We start from the raw sequence: 26827 nt of genomic DNA on the forward strand, positions 1-26827 counted from the left end.
CACGGAGCGTGCAGGAGACAGCGCTAGAGATATGCGCTGTCCCCTGCATCTGGTGCTGAAGCCGCCATTCATATCTTCTCTCCAGCAGCGTTCGCTGGATAGAAGATATGAAAAATCCCCCTTTTTTTTTTTTTCGTGTTTAAAATAAAGATCCCTGTAATAGTACATGTAAATAACATAGGGGACTTAATTAACATTATTTTGATTAAAAAAAAAAAAGCATAAAAGCCATCCAAGGTGTACTCATCGGGACGATCCTAAACTAAAGACAGATAAGGACCGTCCCGAAGGTTACACGTTATTGCGGTGGGATGGCTTTTATGCTTTTTTTTAAATCAAAATAGTGTTAACTAAGTCCCCTATGTTATTTACATGTATTATTTACTTTATGTATGGTATATGCTCATTTTTGCTTTTTTGTTTTTCTTTCTTGGGTTTTGTCTCTTTTAGATTGTGTCTGACATAGCACATTATTTCCTCTGTCGGGTCCTAAAGAAAGCTGTTTGTGAAGGAGGCTGGCTTCCTATTTTTTTTTTTTTTTCAATAGCTAAGCCAGCCCCTTTCTATGCCTACGTATTGACTGTGAAACACAAAGGAGCTGGCTTAGCAAATAATACAAATCAATCACTGAGATCCCTACTCGGTCATGTACTGACACATTTTGGGGACAATCTAAAAGAGGAACCCGGATCGAAGCTTAAGAAGTTCTTCCCATCATAAAAAGTCTTCACTTATCCAGCAGTCGGATGCCCAAAAATCCTGAGAACGGGGCTCTGGAATGCCCATTTTCTATGGCCCTACCGGGGAGTTATGGACGACCATCTCCCCTCCGGAGGCAAAGAAGCCACCACTCGCTTCCGAGGGAGCATTTTAGAGCCCCATGTGCTAGATCAGTGGGGTCACTGTGGTGGGCCGATGGAATCTTAGGTTTGGAACTTGTGTGGTTGCCCCCTGTAGTCATTGGAACTTGTGTGGTTGCCCCCTGTAGTCATTGGAACTTGTGTGGTTGCCCCCTGTACCCATAGCCCACAAAGCCGTACTTGGCCAGACCTAATATATGAATTATTCACGATTCCAAGAAGGTGTTGACCACTTTGGCTCCCATTTACCGGTGTTGCCATGTAGCCTTATGAAAGTGATACATTGCACTTTCCTCTTGAATTGTGCCACTATGCTGGATGCCACCCACAGCTTACCTGTGAAGAAGTAGGAGCAGTGGAGCGATGACAGGACTTGGATGAGGCCAGTGTGACAGGTTGGGTGAGTTTGGGAGGGGATGAGGACAGGATTGAAATTACCTGGGAGGGAGGAGAGCTGGGATGCTTCTTAGGACAGGAAAAAAGGCAAAGCAATACAAGAGAAGAGGACTCCTTGTGCCCGGGACAGAGAAAGGGGGAGGAAGAAGAGGGTTGGCACCAGCCGAAACACAAAGGAGACGCACTTTACCTCTGACCACAGAGGACATAAGCTAAAGCGTTACCTGGAGAAAAACAAATATCAGTGGTGTAACCTATTCCACGATTACTTACAAGTATCACCACCCTATAGCAAAGAAACGGAGATAAAACTGAGTCCATACGAGGCAACCAGAACCAGCGGTGGGACAAGAAAGGAAACTAAAGGGCCAAAAGTTTTACTTGAGTTTTCATTAACTCAGGTTTAATCCGAAACAGAGAAAAGACTGACATGAACCATCTTCTTCTCATCTGATCTTCTCGCCTTGATTAATGGACAACGCTCCAGTAAGTACTTGACTTTGCAACCAGACTCGATTCCTCGGCTGTAGGATGAACCCATTTCAGATATTCTTAGACGTTTGTATAACACTGTCGTTGTGTTCCTTGTTATAGCATTTTATTGTTTATTTGGTCAAGATAGAAAAAGTAGAGAAGGACCAATGTAGATATTTTGTATTTCGACCTTTGGCCTCCATTACTATTATAGCCCGTGAAGATGTCCTCCACCAGTGTCTTCTTGGAGTAGCTGGCACTAATATTCCAATAAGAACCATATTTGTCCTTGTTGTTATCTGGGAGTTTGCAGAAAGTGTTTTGTTTCTATCTAGGTTTACTATATATAATACTTTCTGGCAGGAATACGTCAGCTCAAAATGGGCATCTCTGGGCAGACTTCGCGCTGGCCACTGTGCTTAGCAGGTCCCATACAAGGATCTCTATGGGGCTCCTGAAGAAGAAGTTGGATTACTTCGAGAAGCGTGGAGAATAATCCGCACTGTTACTTCTCTGCTTGAATTGGCTCCTTGATTGGCTCTATACCAGCAGCACAGGAGACCCAATACTTTTCGATAATCCATAGCAGGTCCCCATGGGCATCCTGGTTCTCATTCTTACACCTCTATCCAGGGATTTGGACTTTGCCTTAGTTCCCCCCTTTCCCCAGGTTGAGCTAAGTGTGTTTAGGAAAAATAATGTCAACATGTCGGATCAGATCCGGAGAGACTGGAACATAGACAAATTCAGAACCAAAGTAAGTCAAGGGCAATTAGGCCATAATAAAATGAAGGTAGAGCGATTGAGGCTGGGCAGTCAAGTGGTCAATCTACTAGGGTATCTAGGGGTTAGATAGGTGGAGATCGCTGTGAGAATTTAAATAGACCACCCGTTGGCCCCTCGAACCACTAGCTGATTGGTCCCGTAGAGATCGGTTGGTCAGCTGGACCATTAGTGATGCTGACAGCCCCATCAATCCTACTGGCTGGGTGTGATCAGGTTGGTCCTCACTGTTCTAGACACTAAAGTATTAATAGAAGTTTTAAAACCAGATCTACCAATTTATGCTGGATCTGGGGCGCCCTGGGTTCAAATTGCCACCAAGGACAACATCTGCAAGTTGTTTGCTCTCTTTACACAAGATGTCAATTGACTTCCTATGAAACTCACTGCAAAATTGTTCTAAATAAGGAAGAAGCCTGTGATCTGCATGGTGACTCATATGAGTAAGTAACAATATGTCGGTGCTATGTGAGGAATTGGTCATGAACAATACGGTATCTATGGACCCTAGTCCTAGCACTTCATTCTGAGCGTGTCTCATGGATTGTGGATAGTTCTCCTAGGCACTTCATCCATTGCAACTAACTTCAGGATATAAAGCTGATAACAGACAGTGTAACTACTCAATCAGGAAAACTAGGTAACACACAAAAAACTGCAGCTGACCCTACCGATTCCTGTACAGACTAGAGGTCCTGACTCCGCAGCCACTACTGGTACCTGCGTGAGCCAAGATAACCACAGACTAGAAGATGGAAACTTGGATCTAAGCTGCCTGAAAGGCCGTCGAGCACTTCATGTTCCTCCTAAAGAATCTGAGAAAAGAGTTAGTTACCTGCAGAAGGGAAAAGAACATAAACAGCAATGAGTTAAACCCTAGCTGGTCTTTTACTGACTGGCTTACAATACAGCAGTATGGCTGAACATCAAAATGAGACTATCACCAGAAGGAAGTACCAGCAAGGGGAAAGTATATAAAGCCGCACCCAAAAGGTGATAGGGCAGACAAATTAGTAAATTAAAACATGTTACCTAAAAGAAAAACTAAACACCCAGAGAAAAGGTGTATCTGCTGTGGCTCTATGGACAGAGAATCTGGCCACAAAGCACAGGTTCAAGGGTTCGAACACAGACGCATGACATAGACTTTGTAATTGTCATTAATGACCAGACTCGGACAGGTCAGGAGTAGGTCACCCATACACCAACCCGAGCAGTCATTGGCACAGTACACTTAATGCAATATGTAGTACAAACAAAATAAGCATCTCTCAATCATTTTCCAAAGTGACCAGCAGAGTCAAATTTGTTAAAAAGGGTCAGGAAATATTTCATGTCACTGAACAGCTGACCCAAAGAATCAGTGTCACCGGTGGACCATTGGGAGCTCAGTCTGGCGCTGATAACGAATAACATTTTTTCTTTACATAGCCCTAACAATGACTTTATACAGAGGATTCTTAAAGTGCGAATTTTTTCGGTCTTTTTTTTACCTATAGGACCTAAATAATGTCATAAAACAATGCAGCTTAAAAATTGATGTTTTCTTTAAGCAGTAACGCTAGGGTCATGAAATTGAATCTGACCGAGGATAGCATGTACATAGAGTTTGCATGTTCTTCTTCAGGATCAAGGGGACATATCTCTTGGTGAAAAGTGCCAAGTTCTTCCTCGAACTTTATTCCCACTGCTCCCCTGAGTGTGCAGTGTTGTTTTGTTTTTAAGTGCCTTATGATTCCACAGATATGGGTCTTTTTATTTAGATATAATTTTTATGCCCTGCAAGGGCCGTGCTTGCAGAGTAATCATGCAGAGCTGCATAAAGACACGCCCCAGAGGATCCTGTGAGCTCCACCCCCTTGGAAAGACCATGAAAAATGGCAGAAAATAAAGAGGTTCATATCTCTGGAACCGTATGGCTCATTTAAAATAAAAATAAAAAAAACAGAGTAAATAGGGGGAAATAGAAGGGAAATAAATGAATAATTAAATAAATAATGCTTCAAAAATTAATAATTTGGTGGTCTCATACAACCCAATGAAAGTATCATATTTTTGGAATGATTTTATCATGGCAATTAGACCTTACCAACAAGAGTCCTCATATTGTGGAGGAGGTGGGGAGAGTCTCCATTTCTGGGGCAGCTGCTCCTCACTATAGAGCCTAGGGCTGATATATATTCTATAGTGACTGTGGTTAGTTTGTGCAGGGACATTGTATATGTTTCCATGCTGGCTGGCAACAATCCCCCAAACTGTAACACAATATCACCCGCTATTCGCCCCGTTCCTTTGTTCTGTAAATCTAGTGTTTGCTTATAAAGAGAATCATCTTCCCGTGTCCCTGATATTACAGAGAGCAGGTTACACATCAGTAGGATGGCGGAGACGCCTAACGAGAATGATGTATCCCGCCGGCGCAGACACAAGAACAATGAGCAACGCAATCAAGATTTTATGCTGATTGTATTTTTTTAAATATTTGATAAATGTGTTTGTAATTTTCATCTCACTATTATGTGTATCTATTACAAAAAAAGTCCTTGACATCACCTATTGTGAATGGTGGATCCTGTGTAATCCACTGTATATAGAGGTGTTATCAGTCATTGTATAGGTGGAGGAGGTGAGCTGTGACATCACCTATTGTGAATGGTGGATCCTGTGTAATCCACTGTATACAGAGGTGCTATCAGTCATTGGACAGGAGGAGGAGGAGGAGAGTTGTGACATCATCTATTGTGAATGGTGGATCCTGTGTAATCCACTGTATATAGAGGTGTTATCAGTCATTGTATATTTGGAGGAGGTGAGCTGTGACATCACCTATTGTGAATGGTGGATCCTGTGTAATCCACTGTAAATAGAGGTGTTATCAGTCATTGTATATTTGGAGGAGGTGAGCTGTGACATCCCCTATTGTGAATGGTACATCCTGTGTAATCCACTGTATATAGAGGTGTTATCAGTCATTGTACAGGAGGAGGAGGTGAGCTGTGACATCACCTATTGTGAATGGTACATCCTGTGTAATCCACTGTATATAGAGGTGTTATCAGTCATTGTACAGGAGGAGGAGGTGAGCTGTGACATCCCCTATTGTGAATGGTGGATCCTGTGTAATCCACTGTATATAGAGGTGTGATCAGTCATTGTATAGGTGGAGGAGGTGAGCTGTGACATCACCTATTGTGAATGGTACATCCTGTGTTATCTACTGTGTATAGGGGTGATATCAGTCATTGTATAGGTGGAGGAGGTGAGCTGTGACATCACCTATTGTGAATGGTGGATCCTGTGTAATCCACTGTATATAGAGGTGTGATCAGTCATTGCACAGGAGGAGGAGGTGAGCTGTGACATCACCTATTGTGAATGGTACATCCTGTGTTATCTACTGTATATAGAGGTGTTAACAGTCACTGTACAGAAGAAGGAGGAGGAGGTGAGCTGTGACATCACCTATTGTGAATGGTGGATCCTGTGTTATCTACTGTATATAGAGGTGTTATCAGTCATTGGACAGGAGGAGGTGAGCTGTGACATCACCTATTGTGAATGGTGGATCCTGTGTTATCTATTGTATATAGAGGTGTTATCAGTAATTGTACAGGAGGAGGAGGTGAGCTGTGACATCGCCTATTGTGAATGGTGGATCCTGTGTTATCAGTCATTGTACAGGGGGAGGTGAGCTGTGAGATCATCTATTGTGAATGGTGGATCCTATGTTATCTACTGTATATAGAGGTGTTATCAGTCATTGTACAGGAGGAGGTGAGCTGTGACATCACCTATTGTGAATGATGGATCCTGTGTCATCTACTGTATATAGAGGTGTTAGTCATTGTAGAGGAGGAGGAGGTGAGCTGTGACATCACCTATTGTGAATGGTGGATCCTGTTATCTGCTGTATATAGAGGTGTTATCAGTCATTGTACAGGAGGAGGAGGTAAGCTGTGACATCACCTATTGTGAATGGTGGATCCTGTGTTATCTACTGTATATAGAGCTGTTATCAGTCATTGTGCAGGAGGATGAGGTGAGCTGTGACATCACCTATTGTGAATGGTGGATCCTGTGTTATCTACTATAAATAGAGGTGTTTTCAGTCATTGTACAGGAGGAGGAGGTGAGCTGTGATATCATCTATTGTGAATGGTGGATCCTGTGCTATCTACTGTATATAGAGGTGTTATCAGTCATTGTACAGGAGGAGGAGGTGAGCTGTGACATCACCTATTATAAATGGTGGATCCTGTGTTATCTACTGTGTATAGAGGTGGTATCAGTCATTGTACAGGAGGAGGAGGTGAGCTGTGACATCACCTATTATAAATGGTGGATCCTGTGTTATCTACTGTATATAGAGGTGTTAGCAGTCTTTGTACAGGAGGAGGTGAGCTGTGACATCTATTGTGAATGCTGGATCCTGTGTTATCTACTGTATATAGAGGTGTTATCAGTCATTGTACAGGAGGAGGAGGTGAGCTGTGACATCACCTATTGTGAATGGAGGATCCTGTGTTATCTACTGTATATAGAGGTGTTATCAGTCATTGTACAGGAGGAGGAGGTGAGCTGTGACATCACCTATTGTGAATGCTGGATCCTGTGTTACCTACTGTATATAGAGGAGTTATCATTCATTGTACAGTGTCTAGAGCGTGTAGTATGAAAACGACAAAAATTGTCATTGTTTTTACATAGTTTGTATTATGGAAGTTTGAATAAAAACATTGTCAAAAATTAAAAAAATACATTTAATGTAAAATCCTGATTTAAACAACAGATCGTTTTCTGATGAGATATTCCCTTTAATTCAGTGGGAGATACGTTGCTGCCAGACTCCATTACTCTGCAGTGGGTTATATCCCAGTAACACAGCGATCTGCCAAATCCTGGGTAACAAGACCCTTCTCTTTTCCGAGAGCGGCTGGACTCGACCCCATTCATATTGGGTCATTATCAGAACCTGCAGATTTCACTTTTGTTCTGGATTTTACACTGTTACCAGTCACAGGTGACGGCCTGCGGTGCTTCTGGAGAACGTCCAAAGTGACAAATCTGTGGACAAAACAATGGAGACTTTGTTGCATTCACCTGGAGTTTGCGGAAATAAAACCTCAATTCATTTATAGAAGAATAGACGGGGGTTATTATGGCGGGTTTAGTTATAGAAGAATAGACGGGGGTTATTATGGCGGGTTTATTTGCTATTTAATGCAAGGAACAGGAGGAAGAGCGACAGCTACTCTGGGACAAGCAGCGAAACTAATTGTTTTTATACTTAAAGGGGTTGTACCCTATAGGAAAGTACCAAACCAAAGTGCCCAACCTCGTTCGGCCAAGCGCCCCTGTGTTCTCTACGAGAAAGTGGCTGGCTGGTACATCAGCTGGTGGCTGGGACAATGTGATCGGAAGTCTGAAATCAGACATGTTCCATCGATATCTCAGTCATTTAGCCGATGCCCCCATACTCATTACACCGTCAGCCAAACCGATCCACCGATTAGTCTAATGTGTATGGGGTCTTTACTCACCTTCCCCAGGTCCAACACTCAGTCTCCATCACGATTCCTGGCATCTGATATTGGCTCCAGCCTTGACGTTGCGTCAACAGAGCGGCAGCCAATCGCTAAGCTCAGCAGCTCTGCCCATGTAGACAAAGCACCCGTATCAGAGCAGCTGATTGGCTGTCGCACTGTCGACATAACGTCAAGCAATGGTGGAGACTCAGTGATGGACCTGGGGAAGGTGAGTAACAAACAGCCTGGGAATTGGGTGGTTTTCACAGAATTACTTGGAATGAGGACAGAGGTATTGGATAAATAGGTCTTTGGCGCCAATCCTGCTGCACCATCGCTGGTCTGACATGTGCCAGGACCTTTCCAGAGATCTGACTGTTGCTTTTAAGTTTGGTTTGAAGGGAACCTGTCATCTAATGTATGCTGCATAAATCAGCAAGGTCTATATTCTATTAAATGCTCAGAGAGGGTCTATTTAGAGCAGTGGTCCCCAACTCCAGGCCTCGAGGGCCGCGAACAGTGCAGGTTTTCAGGATTTCCTTAGTATTGCACAGGGGTTGGAATCATCACCTGTGCAGATGATCACATTACCACCGATGCAATACTAAAGAAATCCTGAAAACCTGCACTGTTGGCGGCCCTCGAGGCCTGGAGTTGGGGACCCCTGATTTAGAGCATCCGGACACAAGAGTAGCCTGGCACCACCACTAGATGGCTCTTCCCAGCGCTGTTCTAGGTGATTGACGGTTCTTTCCATATGTTCCTATAAGGGAAAAACCTGTCAATCATCTGAAGCAGCGCTAGGAAGAGTTGGCCGGTGAGAGGGCTGGGCTAGTCTCGTCTCTGGATTCTCCACCTATACTTTCTGGTCTGGTCTTCATCTATCGTCCTCAACCATCTCTTTAAAGTATTTCCTCCATGAACTGCTGGAACATTTCAGAGATTAATATGTCTGGTTACAAAGGATTTTGTCCCTTTTGTTGCGATAGTTAAGGCAGAACCGCACAGATCACACTACAGGCCGAACGCGTTTGAGTATTTATTTTAATTGACAATCATTATATTGCAGGAGTGCTCCTTTAATTATAAGATGTGACATAAGGACCTTTAATGGGTGAAGACTATTTTTATACAGGAACTCAATGTACAGGTGCGGCATTGTGACCTTAAAAAACCCAGACACCAATGTATCTGTTGGAAAAGTGTAAAATGATAAAAGCATTTCAAAGAGATAAGTTCGAGGATGATTAATTACATAAACATTCCCCCTCCTTTATTTTGATTCAATCTATGTTGTTGCACCAAAAGCCCAACTGGAAAAGTCCCAAAAATTACAGAGATTACCTAAGGGGTATCGCTTCTCCTTATGGAGAGTGACATACCATCTCTGGCTTGTCAAGGTAAGGAGGCTTATTCGCCGTGCAAGGAGAAACGATACCCCTTAGACCCCAGTCCAGAGCCTCTCACCTAGCCAAATTAGTTCTCATGCTTCGCACTGACGAGGGTCAACAGCCCGAAACACCGTGTCTACGAATTGAGATACTAATTTGGCATTTATCCTAAAGGTACCGTCACATTAAGCGACGCTGCAGCGATATAGACAACGATGCCGATCGCTGCAGCGTCGCTGTTTAGTCGTTGTGTGGTCGCTGGAGAGCTGTCACACAGACGGCTCTCCAGCGACCAACGATGCCGAAGTCCCCGGGTAACCAGGGTAAACATCAGGTTACTAAGCGCAGGGCCGCGCTTAGTAACCCAATGTTTACCCTGGTTACCATTGTAAATGTAAAAAAAAAAAAACACTACATACTTACATTCTGGTGTCTGTCGCGTCCCCCGGCGTCAGCTTCCCTGCACTGTGTAAGCGCCGGCCGTAATGCAGAGCGGTGACATCACCGCTGTGCTTTACGGCCGGCCGGCGCTGACACAGTGCAGGGAAGCTGACGCCGGGCGACGCGACAGACACTGGAATGTAAGTATGTAGTGTTTGTTTTTTTTAACATTTACAATGGTAACCAGGGTAAATATCGGGTTACTAAGCGCGGCCCTGCGCTTAGTAACCCGATGTTTACCCTGGTTACAAGTGAAGACATCGCTGGATCAGCGTCACACACGCCGATTCAGCGATGTCAGCGGGTGATCCAGCGACAAAATAAAGTTCTGGCCTTCTAGCTCCGACCAGCAATGTCACAGCAGGATCCTGATCGCTGCTGCATGTCAAACACAACGATATCGCTATCCAGGACGCTGCAACGTCACGGATCGCTATCATTATCGTTCTAAAGTTGCTCAGTGTGAAAGTACCTTAAGTCATATTGCATGACTCGTTAAAGAGTTGATTGTGACTTGTAGGATCGCTACTTCCAACAGGTGTATAGAGTTTAAGTCCTCTTTTTCTCAGAAGAGGCAATTTGCATAAGAGATTACCTACACACAGGTAAGTGTGTGATGTAAATGCTCAGTACCTGGAGGGTCCATTAGTTCAAGTAGTTTTGCCAAAACTGCAAGTTATCTCCAATCTGTAGGATGGTGGATCACATTGTGAATACTGGGGTCCAACCTTCCGAGAATAGAGCTCTGAAAAGAAGGGTCTTGAACGGAGCTGGGTTGCACATTCTCAGCCTTTGCTCCATTCATTGTCTATGAGACTGCCGGAGAAAGTCAACTATCGTGCTCCAGTACTTTCTGCAAACAATGAAAGGAGTGGAGATCCAGTAAATGCTCCTTTTAAGATGGGAGAGATAGCAGTAACGTTCTTGGGATCACTAGATAACTGTTGGATAACTGTTGGACACCCAGTAATCAGGAAAGGGATATTTTGCCATTTTGGCAAAACTTTTTAATGAGTTTGACAAAGACAAAGTGGTTGAGCTCTGTGCCTTGACTCTGAAGTGCAACCTCCAATCTCTGTACCATCATTCTGTGCGTAACCACCAAGCTCTGTACCATCATTCTGTGCATAACCACCAAGCTCTGTACCTTCATTCTGTGCATAACCACCAAGCTCTGTACCTTCATTCTGTGCATAACCACCAAGCTCTGTACCATCATTCTGTGCATAACCACCAAGCTCTGTACCATCATTCTGTGCGTAACCACCAAGCTCTGTACCATCATTCTGTGCATAACCACCAAGCTCTGTATCATCATTCTGTGCTTAACCACCAAGCTCTGTACCATCATTCTGTGCGTAACCACCAAGCTCTGTACCATTATTCTGTGCATAACCACCAAGCTCTGTACCATTATTCTGTGCATAACCACCAAGCTCTGTACCATCATTCTGTGCGTAACCACCAACCTCTGTACCATCATTCTGTGCATAACCACCAAGCTCTGTACCATCATTCTGTGTGTAACCACCAAGCTCTGTACGATCATTCTGTGCATAACCACCAAGCTCTGTACCATCATTCTGTGCGTAACTACCAAGCTCTGTACCATCATTCTGTGCGTAACCACCAAGCTCTGTACCATCATTCTGTGCATAACCACCAAGCTCTGTACCATCATTCTGTGCGTAACCACCAAGCTCTGTACCATCATTCTGTGCGTAACTACCAAGCTCTGTACCATCATTCTGTGCATAACCACCAAGCTCTGTACCATCATTCTGTGCGTAACCACCAAGCTCTGTACCATCATTCTGTGCGTAACTACCAAGCTCTGTACCATCATTCTGTGCGTAACCACCAAGCTCTGTACCATCATTCTGTGCATAACCACCAAGCTCTGTACCATCATTCTGTGCATAACCACCAAGCTCTGTACCATCATTCTGTGCTTAACCACCAAGCTCTGTACCATCATTCTGTGCGTAACCACCAAGCTCTGTACCATTATTCTGTGCATAACCACCAAGCTCTGTACCATCATTCTGTGCGTAACCACCAACCTCTGTACCATCATTCTGTGCATAACCACCAAGCTCTGTACGATCATTCTGTGCGTAACCACCAAGCTCTGTACGATCATTCTGTGCATAACCACCAAGCTCTGTACCATCATTCTGTGCGTAACTAACAAGCTCTGTACCATCATTCTGTGCGTAACCACCAAGCTCTGTACCATCATTCTGTGCGTAACCACCAAGCTCTGTACGATCATACTGTGCGTCACTAACAAGCTCTGCATGATCATTCTGTGCATAACCACCAAGCTCTGTACTATCATTCTGTGCATAACTAACAAGCTCTGTACCATCATTCTGTGCATAACCACCAAGCTCTGTACCATCATTCTGTGCGTAACCACCAAGCTCTGTACGATCATACTGTGGGTAACCACCAAGCTCTGTACCATCATTCTGTGTGTAACCACCAAGCTCTGTACTATCATTCTGTGCATAACCACCAAGCTCTGTACCATCATTCTGTGCGTAACCACCAAGCTCTGTACCATCATTCTGTGCGTAACCACCAAGCTCTGTACCATCATTCTATGCGTAACCACCAAGCTCTGTACCACCATTCTGTGCGTAACTACCAAGCTCTGTACCACCATTCTGTGCGTAACTACCAAGCTCTGTACCATCATTCTGTGCGTAACCACCAAGCTCTGTACCATCATTCTGTTCATAACTACCAAGCTCTGTACCATCATTCTATGTGTAACCACCAAGCTCTGTACGATCATACTGTGCGTAACCACCAAGCTCTGTACCATCATTCTGTGCGTAACCACCAAGCTCTGTACCATCATTCTGTGCATAACCACCAAGCTCTGTACCATAATTCTGTGCGTAACTACCAAGCTCTGTACCATCATTCTGTGCGTAACCACCAAGCTCTGTACCATCATTCTGTGCATAACCACCAAGCTCTGTACGATCATTCTGTGCATAACCACCAAGCTCTGTACCATAATTCTGTGCGTAACTACCAAGCTCTGTACCATCATTCTGTGCGTAACCACCAAGCTCTGTACCATCATTCTGTGCGTAACCACCAAGCTCTGTACGATCATTCTGTGCATAACCACCAAGCTCTGTACGATCATTCTGTGCATAACAACCAAGCTCTGTACGATCATTCTGTGCGTAACCACCAAGCTCTGTACCATCATTCTGTGCGTAACCACCAAGCTCTGTACGATCATACTGTGCGTAACCACCGAGCTCCGTACCATCATTCTGTGCGTAACTACCAAGCTCCGTACCATCATTCTATGCGTAAGCACCAAGCTCTGTACCATCATTCTGTGCATAACCACCAAGCTCTGTACCATCATTCTGTGTGTAACCACCCAAATTCTGCCTACAGAGAGAGACTGTAACCTTGTCATGTGCTGATGCCTTCTGTAGGTAATTCTTGCCATATCTGTATGTGTTACTGCACCAGCCTTAAAGGCATTTCCAGGTAGTCTATCCTTGGGACAGGTCATCAACATTTAGTTCTGTGTCCCAACACTCAGCACCCCCACAATCAGATATTCGAAGATGCTGTGAGCTGTTTGAAGGGGGAAAAAGTTGTACAGTATATTGATGGAAAGACCATCAATATTTTGAACCGTGAAAACCCCTTAATGGCTGTAAGCTACAGATCCAAAACTGTCCGTCTTACGATCCATGGGCAAAAGAATTAGTATTAATGTAGCACATGTTGACGTTCTATAACATGTAAAAGCGGTTGGCACCTCTGGGGACAATTAATTTTGTTTTACTCAAATGCAAGTAACATCAAGTTTGCAATTAGGTTTCCATAAAATGTTGGCATTTTGTTTTCTGGCCCATTTTATTTTTTGTGATCATAAATCAGCTGAGAAGAGCTCAGAAAAAGACTGATATAAGAGTTGAAAACTCCTCGTCTGATTGTCACAGTGAGCTCACTGATAGATTCTCAGTTAACTCATTCTGCAGCCAGTTCAATACCGAGGCCATAGAAGGCAAATGGTGCAAAATGTTTAATGAACCCCAATTGCAAAAATGATTTTTAGCACCAAATGCATCGATTTAAGTAAAAAAAAATTTGATTCAAAAGGCGGACAAGCCTTTTATAAGACGCATTTACTTCTTTTATCTCAATTTCACCTAGATTTCTGTGTTTTGCAGCGTTACAGCAATGCCCCGTATCCACCATATTCAGGATTTAATCCGCCAGGAAACTATGGAACCAACTACCAGCCATATACCATTCAGCCAGGTCCCCCTCCGCCGTCCTACGTGATTGAGAGGCCGTGTGAGTATCTTACACATTAATATGTAGCAGAAGATTAACGACTACTTTCCTGGATACAATGGAATTATATCACTTATTTCACTTCTAGAGTTTCAACCAGTCTGTTGTATTATGAAGAATATGATATAAAAAGTGCGTGATGGTGAAAGGTTTATTCCGTGTAAGCTCTGAGGATTTGGAGGTTTCCTAAACATAGATATTAATTATAGGTTTATATAACAAGTAATTATCATGATCTTCATCTTCGTAGCAGAAACCACAACAAAGTCTGCAATAACTAGTAGAAACTTTTTCTTACTCGTAGCAGAGAACAATATTTCGCCAAAATGCAACTCTGGGATGAAGGAAAACTCTTTTCGGTTACTTTTTCTTGATCCCACGGTTGCATTTTGGTAAAATATTGCTGGTGATCAATATCAGATGGGTGGGAAGTCCGACACCCGGCATCAGGACGATCGTCTGCCATCTTCTCCTGGCTCTGCCGGATGTACACAGTGTCCGTTGTTGGAACCCCGTATACTGTGTGGTGTTCATTCCCGAGTACCCCAGATCAGAACATGTGATCGGTTGTGTGCTAGGTGTCGGACCACCGATCTGACCTATTGTAAGAATAGGTAATCCATATCCCAGTCCAAGACGTAACCCAGATGATTCTATCGATCTAACGTAACCCGGAATCAAACGATTAAAAATATCCTCTTGCCCATATTCCTGTATGACTATTTAAAAAATAAGCCAGTCGATCCCTTTGTGATCACAAAATGCTGCTCTAGCATTGAGAAATCGCATTTTGAGATTCAATATACATCAGTCTGGACGCGCGTCGGGGCCATGACAATGCACTTCCAGCTTCTCAGCCTCCCGCTGTATTCCCTGCCTAGGGGCACCCTCCTTTGGTTGATTGACAGGTCGAATGCTCTGGTTCATAGCCATTAAATTTGTCAATCAGCCATAGGAGGGCAGCACTAGGCAGAGAATACAGCATGAGGCTGAGAAGCTGGAAGTGCATCGTCATGGCCCCGACGCGCGTCCAGATTAATGTATATTGAATCTCAAAATGTGATTTCTCAATGCTGGAGCAGCATTTTGTGACCATAAAGGGATCGACTGGCTCATTTTTTAAATAGTCATATATGGTTTGGGGGGGTCAGAAGTGTCTGATAGGTTTACTTTAAGGAAAGACAGTGAAAGTGGCAGGAAAGTAGAACTTGGTGTTGGATAGACCATAACGAATAGATGTGTCTGACAGGTTCCTTTTAAGGGAGTATTACATTTTTAGGCAATTCTTCAAAAGAAAAAACATGACAACTAGCTGTCTCACTGAGGGTGCTATCAGACAGCCGTAACTCGGACTGAGATCGGACCGTAATGCACGGACTGGCCGGCGGTTCTATGAAGCTGTCACACTCGGGAAAAGAGAAAATTTGCCCATTTTTTGCTGTATAGAGGAATATCCCTTGTACGATCCCTTGGTTTAATAATGCTCAGGAAGAAATGTGAGCTCAAATAGTGGAGAGAATGAATAGAAGAAAGTGCGGAATCTCAGAGAAAGTAAATAAAATGTCAGGGGGTGAGAAGAAGCCAAAATTAAACTTTCCAAAAGTTTTCCAACTTTTGCCCATATGGAAAACTTTGTGTGTTCCTCCTTGAATTGTTATATAACTTACGTCTCCAGGATCTGGTGTCGCCACCTTCACAGTTTACACTTTACGATTAGTCTTTAATGCTCCCCTCATTTTGAACCATATTATTTCACTGAACATAAAAACGCTAGAGTCATAATTAATTACCGCAAACTTCGGCTTCATTAATTTCTTATGTAATTTTTGAACTTGTCGTTAATTATATTATATAAGAAGAAGCTGGACACATTGATACTTTTTCTTGCATACGTGAAGGAATCCTGGCTATGAATGAAAGGATGGCCAAGTGTACAGAACATTTATTAGGATGATATAAATTCCGGAATTAATGATAATTATGTTACCTAGGAGAAAAAAAAAAGATCAACCGGTCTTAAATCAAATATTCTGAAAGCAGATCTGTCACCAGATGTTTTCATTATTATTTGAAATTATTTTTTTATTTAGTTAATTTATTAAGAATGATTTTTAAAATTTCTTTGGCCTGATGAGGCGGATGTACTTACATTTTACCAACCCTTTCCAAAATAACGTATAATCTTGATATTGAAATTAGCATTTTTTTTACTCCAGCTAGAAGAGCTCATGTAAATATAAGGCTTGGCAACGTTCAAAAAAAGGATTGTACAGTCATTCTGACATGGATTTTCATAGTGAGTGCACCAGCCTCATCAGATCTAAATGCAGTCTATAAAGTAAAATCTTGCAATACATCCACTTTAAATAAATCTTTGGAGCCTTTCTACCGAAATGCAAAAAAATCCCCAAAATATAAGCCCTAGAATTATTCATTGAGCTTTTAAGTAATTTCTTCGTTGAAAGGCCAAAAATTTGCTCTGTGCGGATACTACATCACATCGTAATGTAGGTGAATGGAGTCGCCTTGTTACCGTGACAAGCAAGTCATTAAAAGTCAGGATAAGTTGAACTATTCACAACTTGCTTGTTGTAGTCAAGGTATCTTGAGGGCCACAATGCAACACCATTCATCTGCATTACACTGCAATGTAGCATCCGTACAGAGGGATCTTTGGACTCGCCAAGTGTGTCTCAGCCAAAGAAGACCCATTTGATGTATACAAAGCAATGGACAAAAATCTGAGAACTAACAAATCCACTGCATTAGATGAGCCCATTAGATGTTGTAAAGGATGTGTCCAAAAATTATTTTGTCCAAAAATTATTTTGTCCAAAAACAAACAGCAGAATTGTGACTGCAGCTCCGGGATATAATACAGGCTGTACTGAGAGATCAGTACAAGATGTGTGAGATTTAGTCATTGGACAATTTCGAGTAGCGTAATTAATCTGATCTCTTCTGCTTTCAGCTACAAACAAGTTTCCGTTTTCCTTCTTTTCGCACCGGGGCTCCAGAATCTTTGTCTTCCTCGTCATTGTCATCGCACTCATTGGGATTGGCCTCATCACGGCATGTGAGTACGGCGGCTCGTGTTACCTGCTGACCGGGGCAGAGTATTCCCAGCCGATAATCAGTGATACACGTTATATACATCTTGTAGTCACATTTATTAGGATTGGCCTCAGTATAACACTCACATCTGGATATAAGGCTGGGATCTGTTTCTGACATTTGGGGGGAGTATCGCAGTCTTACGTGCAGAGTATGTGTATATGTGTCAGCGTGCGCTCACTGATTATACTAATGTATTAATGTAGAACTCCGCCAGAGTCTGTGCTGCCTGCAAATTATCTACCCCACTATACAGACCCCCAGAGAATAACACCGCCACATTACAGCTCTGGAAACACTGGAGCCAAGACTGCCATTATTATTTGATGATCCACTGTGATCTGTTACAATAAACCATGATCTAATATGATCGGTTAGAATCCACTATGATCCATTATGATACAATTAGAATATCGTCAAAAAGTTAATTTATTTCAGTTCTTCAATACAAAAAGTGAAACTCACATATTATATAGAGTCATTACACGCAGAGTGATCTAGTTTGAGTGTTTATTTCTGTTAATGTTGATGATTATGGCTTACAGCCAATGAAAACCCAAAAGTCATTATTTCAGTAAACTAGAATATTTTATAACACCAGCTTGAAAAAATTATTTTAACATCCAAAATGTTGGCCTACTGAAATGTACGTTCAGTAAATGCACTCAATACTTGGTCGGGGCTGCTTTTGCATCGATTGCTGCATCAATGTGGCGTGGCATGGAGGCGATCAGCCTGTGGCACTGCTGAGGGGTTATGGAAGCCCAGGTTGCTTTGATAGCAGCCTTCAGCTTGTCTGCATTGTTGGGTCTGGTGTCTTTCATCTTCTTCTTGATAATCCCTCATAGTCCCTTATGATCTGCTACAATCCCTCATGGTCCCTTATGATCTGTTACAACCTCTCACGGTCCCTTATGATCTGTTACAATCCCTCATGGTCCCTTATGATCTGTTACAATCCACTATGATCCAAATTGTGGCTACATGGGAGACATCTAATGTGTATTATTCTATTTCTGGAATCATCATCCTATATGAATGCCACACTGCCAGTAATGCAGACGTACCTGTCCAGCTCCACCATTAGGGCATTATCATACTGGTTTTACCCGTGCAGCACAATACATGCATGGTCAACACCTTCATCTTGGAAAACCACAGATTGACTGAAGAACTGACTGAAGAACTACCTCTAAAGGACGCTATACATGTTAGATAAGTGTCAACCTAGTGCTCAGACAACTATCTATGTAAAAGCTGCTGCCAGACACTAGCGGCAGAGGCTTTTGTCGCATGTAAAAAAAAAAAAAGCATCAGCCACATTGAAATTCAACATGCTCAATCCTTATTTCCTCTCCCCTACTTTTATTGGAGAGTCAGGTCACTCACTTGCACATTACATGATTTTCCGATCCTTCCAAAAAGGACAGGTATGGCTGACATTCATCTAATGTGAATAGGCACCTTAATTATCTGGTTTTGGGATGTAGAATATGTAATAAGGAAGTCCATCAGGGATTTAAAAAAAAAAAAGCCATGCAGAAAAAGTTATAGGAGATGAACATCTTTGGGGGTATTTTTTTTTACTTAAAGGGGTTGATCATAGAATATTAAGAACTTCCAGAACTGGATGTGTTTAACAAAAATGTTCCTGTGCTGAGATAATCCTATAAAGGTGTCCCTGCTATGTACTGGGTAATGGCTGTGTCTCACCATGTAGAGATGCTATAGCTGATGGTTGCACAAACACAACTTCTGGCAAGGGGAGGAGGCTTAAGTGAATATACCGATATCAATGGCAGAGATTCTTTCATCTGCTCCTTCTGAGGTAAGACATTTGGTTGGACATAGCTAGTTTACCTGATCCATTGCATAAAATGAACATTTGTTCATGGGATAACCCCTTTAAATTCTTATATCTTGGCTTCCAATAATAAATGTTGGACTGTTTAGTTCCTACAGCCTCTGTGTATCAGAGTGCATAACAGACATGCAGAATGAGTTAATAGTGAATCTGTCAGTGAGACTGTTCCGAGGGCAGGGTAAATCAGTTTAGAAGATGGTTGGGGAGAAGAGAGATAAGAGTTACAGTTTAGAGCGAGCTCACAGGTGGATTCACCAGTAGCTCATTCTGCAGTCTGCTATGTACTGTAATTCAAAGAGGCTGTAGAAGCCAAACTGTATATTTATAATGAAACTCAATTGAAAAAAAAAATTCAGCCAACAAAAATAACAAGCATTTAAGTAAAAAAATTCTCCCGGTGATGTGAGTATTCCATCATTCCTGTGCAGACTTTGCATCCGGTGTGACTTTGCTGGTTGTACTGACTCGCTGATTTTCTGCAGAGCCTCCATAAGAGTAATGTAATGAGAAGTGGCAGCACCCTTTCTAATCTTCATTATATTTGATAACAATGGAAGGTGACAGGTTCTCTTTTAGGATTACATTAAAGATCATCAAACCCCTAATAGCGATTTTATTGGAACCATTCCATGCATACAGGAAAAAAATTTGAATATCTGAAGGACTGTGAAACCTTTAGCGTAGCTGCAGCCTTAGCGGAAATTTCCATCACGTTTCCAAAACGCATAGCATCTGTGGCAAATTCTGTTTGCCATGATTTTGCTGAAAGTTTGCAGCCAAATTCCTTGACCAATTTGCCACTTTTGACCCTGGATGTAAACTTTGGTATTTTACAGCAGCTTGGCCATTAGAATCCATGTTTGCAGAACACTCAGCAGATACAAAGACAGTAGGTTTCATTGTACACTGAGCTTTATCGCATTAGTAGAAGCCACCTAGAGTTCTGCAAGCATCTTCTCCCAGTCCATCGGAGCACATCAAATAGCGGCTGCCGAGCAGATTCCCACTACACATCGCAATAAAGAAGAAGGCGCTGTCATTCAAGGCTCATCTTCTACAAAGTAGCAGTCCCAGCTCCTACCATCACAAAGCCCTCCTACACCAGGAAGCCTCAGGAAGCCTCCCAAGTAAAAGTACCCAAAGCCAGTCTGACCAACCCATCAACCTCCATGGCCTGACAAAAGGTGAAATCCAGAAAATGGTACACAAAGTCAAAGAGGAATATCTCAGCATCTGGAGGAACGACATAAACAAATCCCAGAAACTGACAATATACCGGAATCTACAGAGGGAGTACAAACTGGCCCCATATCTAGAGAAACTAGAAAACCCCAAAGATCGACAGATCCTGAGCCGGTACAGACTGAGCGCCCACAGCCTACTCATCGAATCCGGGCGGCACCGACAGAACTACAAGCCCCGAGAGAGCAGACTCTGCCAGCAGCGCCCCCAGGAGGCCGTGGAGGATGAGGCCCACTTCCTGCTGAGGTGCCCCAAATACTCCGCAGTGAGGGACACTCGCTTCAAGAGACTGTCTGATCTCCTCCCAGACTTCACCTCCAAGGAGGAGGAAGAGAAACTGCCGATAATACTGGGGGAAGAGGAAAGTGCAGCGGCCGTAGCAGCGGAATATGTCAGTGCCTGCCACAGACTAAGAGGAGCCTGATATGTAACATAGTAAGGCCGAAAAAAGACATTTGTCCATCCAATTCAGCCTATATTCCATCATATACGGGACTCCCGTACCCCAACACTGGACATAGCCCTATCCCCCGACTGAAGAGCCTGATATGTCATGGACTCCTATACCCCACCCTGGAAACATCCCCTATCCTCTAAAAGGAATTTGATATTCCCTGGACCTCTATATGCCCCCCTCCCCCACCCCGTATTTTTACCATATGCTTTGGCAATGCTAACATGTACTTAGTCCTGCCAATAAAGCTCATTTGAATTGAATTGAATTGAAATTGAGAAGCTATTGTCAAATAGTTGCCACACTTTGATGGTTTTCGGCAAGGGAGGGGGGCCTCAAACTGTCCCTGGAACTGGGACCCTAACTATCCCTTTCCCAGGGGTACTCTTGAAGGTAGAGAGGCCTGGGTATCCGACCTTATTATGCTCCTATTAAAGGGAATCAGTCACCAGTTTTTTGGGATATCATGTAAAAATATCATTCAATTTAGTGTCACCTATGCACTATACCAGTACTTTTGATACCCCTCGACTCCCCACATATGATCCATAAATACCGTTTATATTCCTCCCACAGTGTATGTAAATCTGCTCGGTCTGGTACGGTGGGCGGGGCTTATTGTACGTCCCTGCACATTACCCCGGAAGAATCGGAAAGTGAATCTCTGAGGACTTTCCGATTCTTCCGGTGTAATGTGCAGGACCTTTGACAGATTTCCGGCGCGAGGGAACACACAATTGCATTGCATTACTTCCAGGTCATAGAACGTAATGGAGTATGCCGGCATATGCGCAATACTGTTTTTATGCTTTGCCAACACTCGAGAGGACATTTGAATGCGCATGCGTGGTAACTCTACGCGAGCTGTGATATTCACAGAAAATAATACGGACAGCAAGCTGAGGAGGGGGGTGGAGATGGACAATAAGCCCCGCCCATCGGACTGAGCAGATTTACATACACCGCCGGAGGAATATAAACGGTATTTATGGATCAAAGGTGGGGAGTCAAGGGGTATCAAAAGTACTGGTATAATGCATAGGTGGCACTAAATTGAATGATATTTTTACATGATATCACAAAAATGTGGTGACAGATTCCCTTTAAACACTGATCTGTCCCCTCCCCCACCCCATGAGGCATGGGACAGAAATGTAATGTAATCAAGACACAAAGACAAAACAGGGATAACAGAAAACCTCTATCATACAAAAGTGCTAACCAATAACAGGGAGGAGGATAGGGACAGGGAGGAATAAACTAAATGGGAATAGGGACCAGGAGATAAACACACACGTACTGCAGCAAACCACAGAACACCACTACAATAACTATACTCCTGATACTTAGCTTTAGCACACAGCACAGGAAGACAAATTTTTCACCGGCAGGGACAAGAATGTCTGAACAGGTTTTATAGGAAGAGGTAATGACCAGATCAGAAGCAGCTGAAATGGAGCTGCATGATTCTGACCCGAATAGAAAGGATTGTTAACCTCTTCAGCAACAGAGGAAACCAAATTTATTTAATATGGGACTACAAATCACATCATCTCTAAAGAAGACCTGCGAGTCTTTACCCGACGTGACCGTCTAACTCCAGGTCTTCCAGGGGAATGTGACACTCGGCACAGAGTAAAGGCTATGTACACCTTCAAACGTTTTTTTTTTAATGTTCACTTGCTTTCTAAATATAAAGTTATGCAACTTTCTAAATAGTCTTCATCACAAATTTACTACCATTTAGCTGATACAGAGAGTCAAAGTGCTTTATCTAGCTGAGTGCTCTGCAAAAAAAAGATACAAATCTGTCAGAGTTCCTGCTCCAGGTTCTGAGGTCTCTCTCTCTGTTTTCTCCCTTCTTTCTCTCAGTGTTAGAGGTAGCAGGAAGGATGGAGAAGGGTTGTATACAGATTTTCACAGTTTGGAGATCGATGAATCAAAGAAAATAAATACAGTTTCCGAAATGGCAGAGAAAATAGGCTACAGATAAGGAGGAAATGAGTGCAGGATAGAAGGTGATTTCAATGCCGAGAAATCCAGGCAAATACTTATCCATCATGTAATACCATCAGGCAGGTGTCAGATTGGCTCCAATTTAATTCTGCAGCAGAACAGCGACCCCAAACATCCAGCAATGTCAATAAGAATGTGAAGTCTTGGAAGTACAGTTCTGACCCCAGAGAACCCTGATCTTTAAATTTTTGAGGCTGTCTGGAATTACAAGAAGAAACAGAAGGATCTGCACAAGACTCATACACGAAAGATCTGCGGTTAGTTCTCCAAGATGTTTGGAACAAAGTCCCTGCTGAGTTACTTCAAACACACAGTAGTATTGTATCTCTATATAGTGATATATCAAATATAGGGATAACAGTGTAGACAAGTAGTGACAGTCCATTAATGTGTCTCAGTAGTAGGACAAAGCTACTGAACCAGAACTGTCACTCAAAGAAAAGTGCTCAGCCCCCTGCAGCAACGAGGAAGTAAGGAGACTGGAGAGCTGTGTGCTGCTCAAGACACAACGTGAGAAAAACCCTCCAAAAACATGTTCCTATACAGACTGTGAAGCAGTGTATAGGCTTTACCGATACATTAAAGTAGAAATGAATCTGTTAAACTCCATCCTACAGATATTTGGAGCAGCCACATGTCAGATGGAGTTGGCGGTACACATGCTCGGCATTGATGTTGAGGTGACACCAGATAAACCCGTCTGTATAATACAACCATGTCCTGCATCATGAGCCCAGCACCAGGAGCTTGACACCGTTATTGCTTTCTTCTTTTTTTTCCAGATAAACTTAATGCATTCGGGAGCTCGAGTTCATCGGGCCAGCCCAAGGAGAAATGCTTTCCCAACAAGACTTTGTGCAATGGGATCGCGGAGTGTTCGGAAGGAGGAGACGAGGCCGGATGCGGTAATGTCACTCTGCTTCACTTCACGTCATATGAAGAATGTATCACGGAATGTTAGAGAGGGTTAGAAACAAAGATTTGGGGGAAAACATGTTCACAGAGATAGCAAGAAAATCGGATGCCCCCGAGTGCCCAATATAATATGACTACCATGAGACATAATGGAGAACATCTCCGCTACTAATCAGTGGTCGGATTTATGGTTACAACAACAATATACAGAGTTCTACAAACAGTGTAGACATCTAAGAAGCAACACTCCAGACTATGCTGGTTCATTCCTGATCGGAGCTCCGTTACACTAAAAATATTAGGTATTATTGAGTAAATGCACACGTCCCAGGTGGTCTAGGGCAATAGTAACAGAGGGGTTTGTGTCTATTTATTTAGCTGCCTAGAGTAGTGCACACATGCTAGCCACCTTAGGGAGAGACCCAAGTTGGGCTAAATGTAGCGGGACGAAACAGACCGAAAAGCCCTCTACTTAAAGGAAATACATAGTGGATGCTTTCCTGAAACGGAAAGTACTTGCAAGCAGCATAATACAAAGAATAGCAGGTTTACCCAGAATCCTTTGCAGTAGGCGGAGCTATGCAAATCATCTCTTTCCACCCCAGTCTAATCCACAGGAAAGCATCCACTATGTATTTCCTTTAAGTAGAGGGCTTTTCGGTCTCTTTCGTCCCGCTACATTTAGCCCAACTTGGGTCTCTCCCTAAGGTGGCTAGCATGTATGTATCGTTTGCTCACCGAGCCCCACTCCATACAGCCAACCAATTCCAGCCCTGTGCTGATGAGGACCTAAAGCCTGAAACATGTGTCCACAGGTAGGAATTGGTTGGCTGTGTAAATTTAGAAACTAATCCGCAGCATTGCACGCTTGGCGATTCCAAGCGCTGTGGATTAGACTGGGGTGGAAAGAGATGATTTGCATAGCTCCGCCTACTGCAAAGGATTCTGGGTAAACCTGCTATTCTTTGTATTATGCTGCTTGCAAGTACTTTCCGTTTCAGGAAAGCATCCACTATGCACTAGAGTAGTGCAGAAATTAATGGCTGTGCCCCTGGTGGTCTGGGGTAAGAGGTGGGTTTGAGCATTTTTCCCTTGCTGATAAAGGCAGTGTAGAGGCTATGGTTGCATACCTGGTGGTCTAGGGCAATGTCTACAGGCTATGATGTCTTCCATAGCTGTTTAAGATTGTTAGACGTTAATGGCACTTTTCCTGGTGGTCTAGAGTAATAGATTTGTAACTTCTTCCCTAGCTGTTTAGGGTAGTTGAAAGGTTAATGTCTGCTACCCTGGTGGTCTAGGGTGATGTGTAGAATCTGTGTCTAATTACCTAGCTGTTTAACATTATTAAAGGTTAATGACATCTTCCCTGGTGGTCTTGAGTAATAGACTTGTTACTACTTTCCGAGCTGTTTAGAGTAGTTACAAGGTCAAAGGCTGCTTCCCTAGTGGTCTAGGGCAATGTCTAGAGTCTATGACATCTTCCCTGGCAGTTTGTTAGAGGTTAATGACATTTCCCTGGTGGTCTAGTGTAGTAGAGTGGCACATGCCTTCATCTCTAGCTATGATAATTAATTAATTGTTCCTTCCATGGAGGTCTTTGATAACAAAACAATTAATAGCTTCTTCCCAGGTAGCCTAGTCTAGTGAAGGGATTAATGGATGCTCCTTTTAGTTTAGAGTTTTTTTTTTTTTTTTGCTTTTAGTCTTGATTGGTCTAGGTTAGAGAAAGTGCTAATACTTCTGTACAGTCCAGTTTTGGCAGGGTCCTGCCTCTGTAAACCGAAGATGGACATGATGGGCTTTCCTTTTTTTTATTTGCGCTGATTACGAGGCTGAGTCCAGGCTCGGACTGGCCCATAGGAGAAGAGGGGAATCCTCCGGTAGGCCCCCTGTGAAGTAGTGCTGATTCTATTAACTTCATTCACAATTTACAGAAAAAGATTTAATCTACAAGCTAGCCAGGCTAATATTACATAGAAGCAAAAGTAAATTTGTGTAGCAGGGTCAGGTTATTTTTGCCTGCAACTGAACAGCTGGCCCCAAGAAACAATGTTATTGGCGGACCTTTGGTGGCCTTTCCACGGTCTGACACAATGGAGAAGATGGAGAATTTTTTTTCCATCTTCACGCTATGACCACACACTGTTCATAGTGCGACTAGCATAATCGCGCCCATCTCTCAGATGACCCCAGCCTTAAAGTGAACGCAGCAGAGGACATTTTCATTGACCTGACCCCGATATTTTACTCCTAACAGTTCGCTTTATGTGGGATAATTCAGAACTCCAAGTCATGTCTCGAATCCAGGAGAACCTGTGGTTACCAGTCTGCTCTACTGGGGTGGATAGAAACTTTGCCTCGTACGTGTGCCAGCGCTTTGGCTTTCTGGAGTGAGTATTACCGTAACTTCGACATTTTCTTCATCACATCAGTCCTGAGCGGAGCGCCTATGTGCACCTGTCCGAGACTTTTGGCCACTTTTTCCCTGTTTATAGAGCATTTAGCAGCTTTTTTTGCTCATGTCACATGTGATCACTGCAGCCAATCAGTGTCCTCCATGGTCATGTGGCCCAATCACTGAGCAATTATGCCAGTAGTGCAGCATGTATTAGAAGAAACAACCGCACTCAGAGGATGAATTTAGAATGCGTCATGTACGTGAAATTCCATTGATGAACACCACAGTAATTAGTAAAAGTGTTGAGGTAACGTTTCGACCCCTTGATGGGTCTTTATCAAACCTCACTTGAAGATGAAAGTTATAGGGAAAGAGGAGGATGCCGTCCTGGAGACGGACACAAGCGATCCAAAAATGATAGAGGGTGCGACACACCACCACAGATCTCCCTGTCTCCGGACCCACAGACGCTCTTGGGATTTTGTTCCCTGTCCGTGCCATACTGGACCCTCACACCCTCTATCATTTTTGGAACGCTTGTGTCCGTCTCTAGGACGGCATCCTCCTCTTTCGCTATTACTTTCATCTTCAAGTGAGGTTTGATAAAGAC

At 43.2% G+C, this 26827-nt stretch overlaps 1 protein-coding gene across 1 annotated transcript in view; it reads left to right on the forward strand.

The window, feature by feature from the left end:
- The first annotated feature begins 1365 nt into the window (after positions 1-1365).
- Positions 1366-26827, forward strand: part of TMPRSS13 (transmembrane serine protease 13) — a 37156-nt gene continuing 11694 nt past the window's right edge. Inside the window, exons 1-5 of the mRNA XM_069741295.1 lie at positions 1366-1742; positions 14088-14214; positions 17186-17290; positions 23687-23809; positions 26077-26209. Of these exons, the coding sequence (XP_069597396.1) occupies positions 1728-1742; positions 14088-14214; positions 17186-17290; positions 23687-23809; positions 26077-26209 (503 nt within the window). The 5' untranslated portion in view covers positions 1366-1727. The remainder of the gene's footprint in view (positions 1743-14087; positions 14215-17185; positions 17291-23686; positions 23810-26076; positions 26210-26827) is intronic.

This window comes from Ranitomeya imitator, chromosome 10 (assembly GCF_032444005.1).
Source record: "Ranitomeya imitator isolate aRanImi1 chromosome 10, aRanImi1.pri, whole genome shotgun sequence".
Lineage (NCBI taxonomy): Eukaryota > Metazoa > Chordata > Amphibia > Anura > Dendrobatidae > Ranitomeya > Ranitomeya imitator.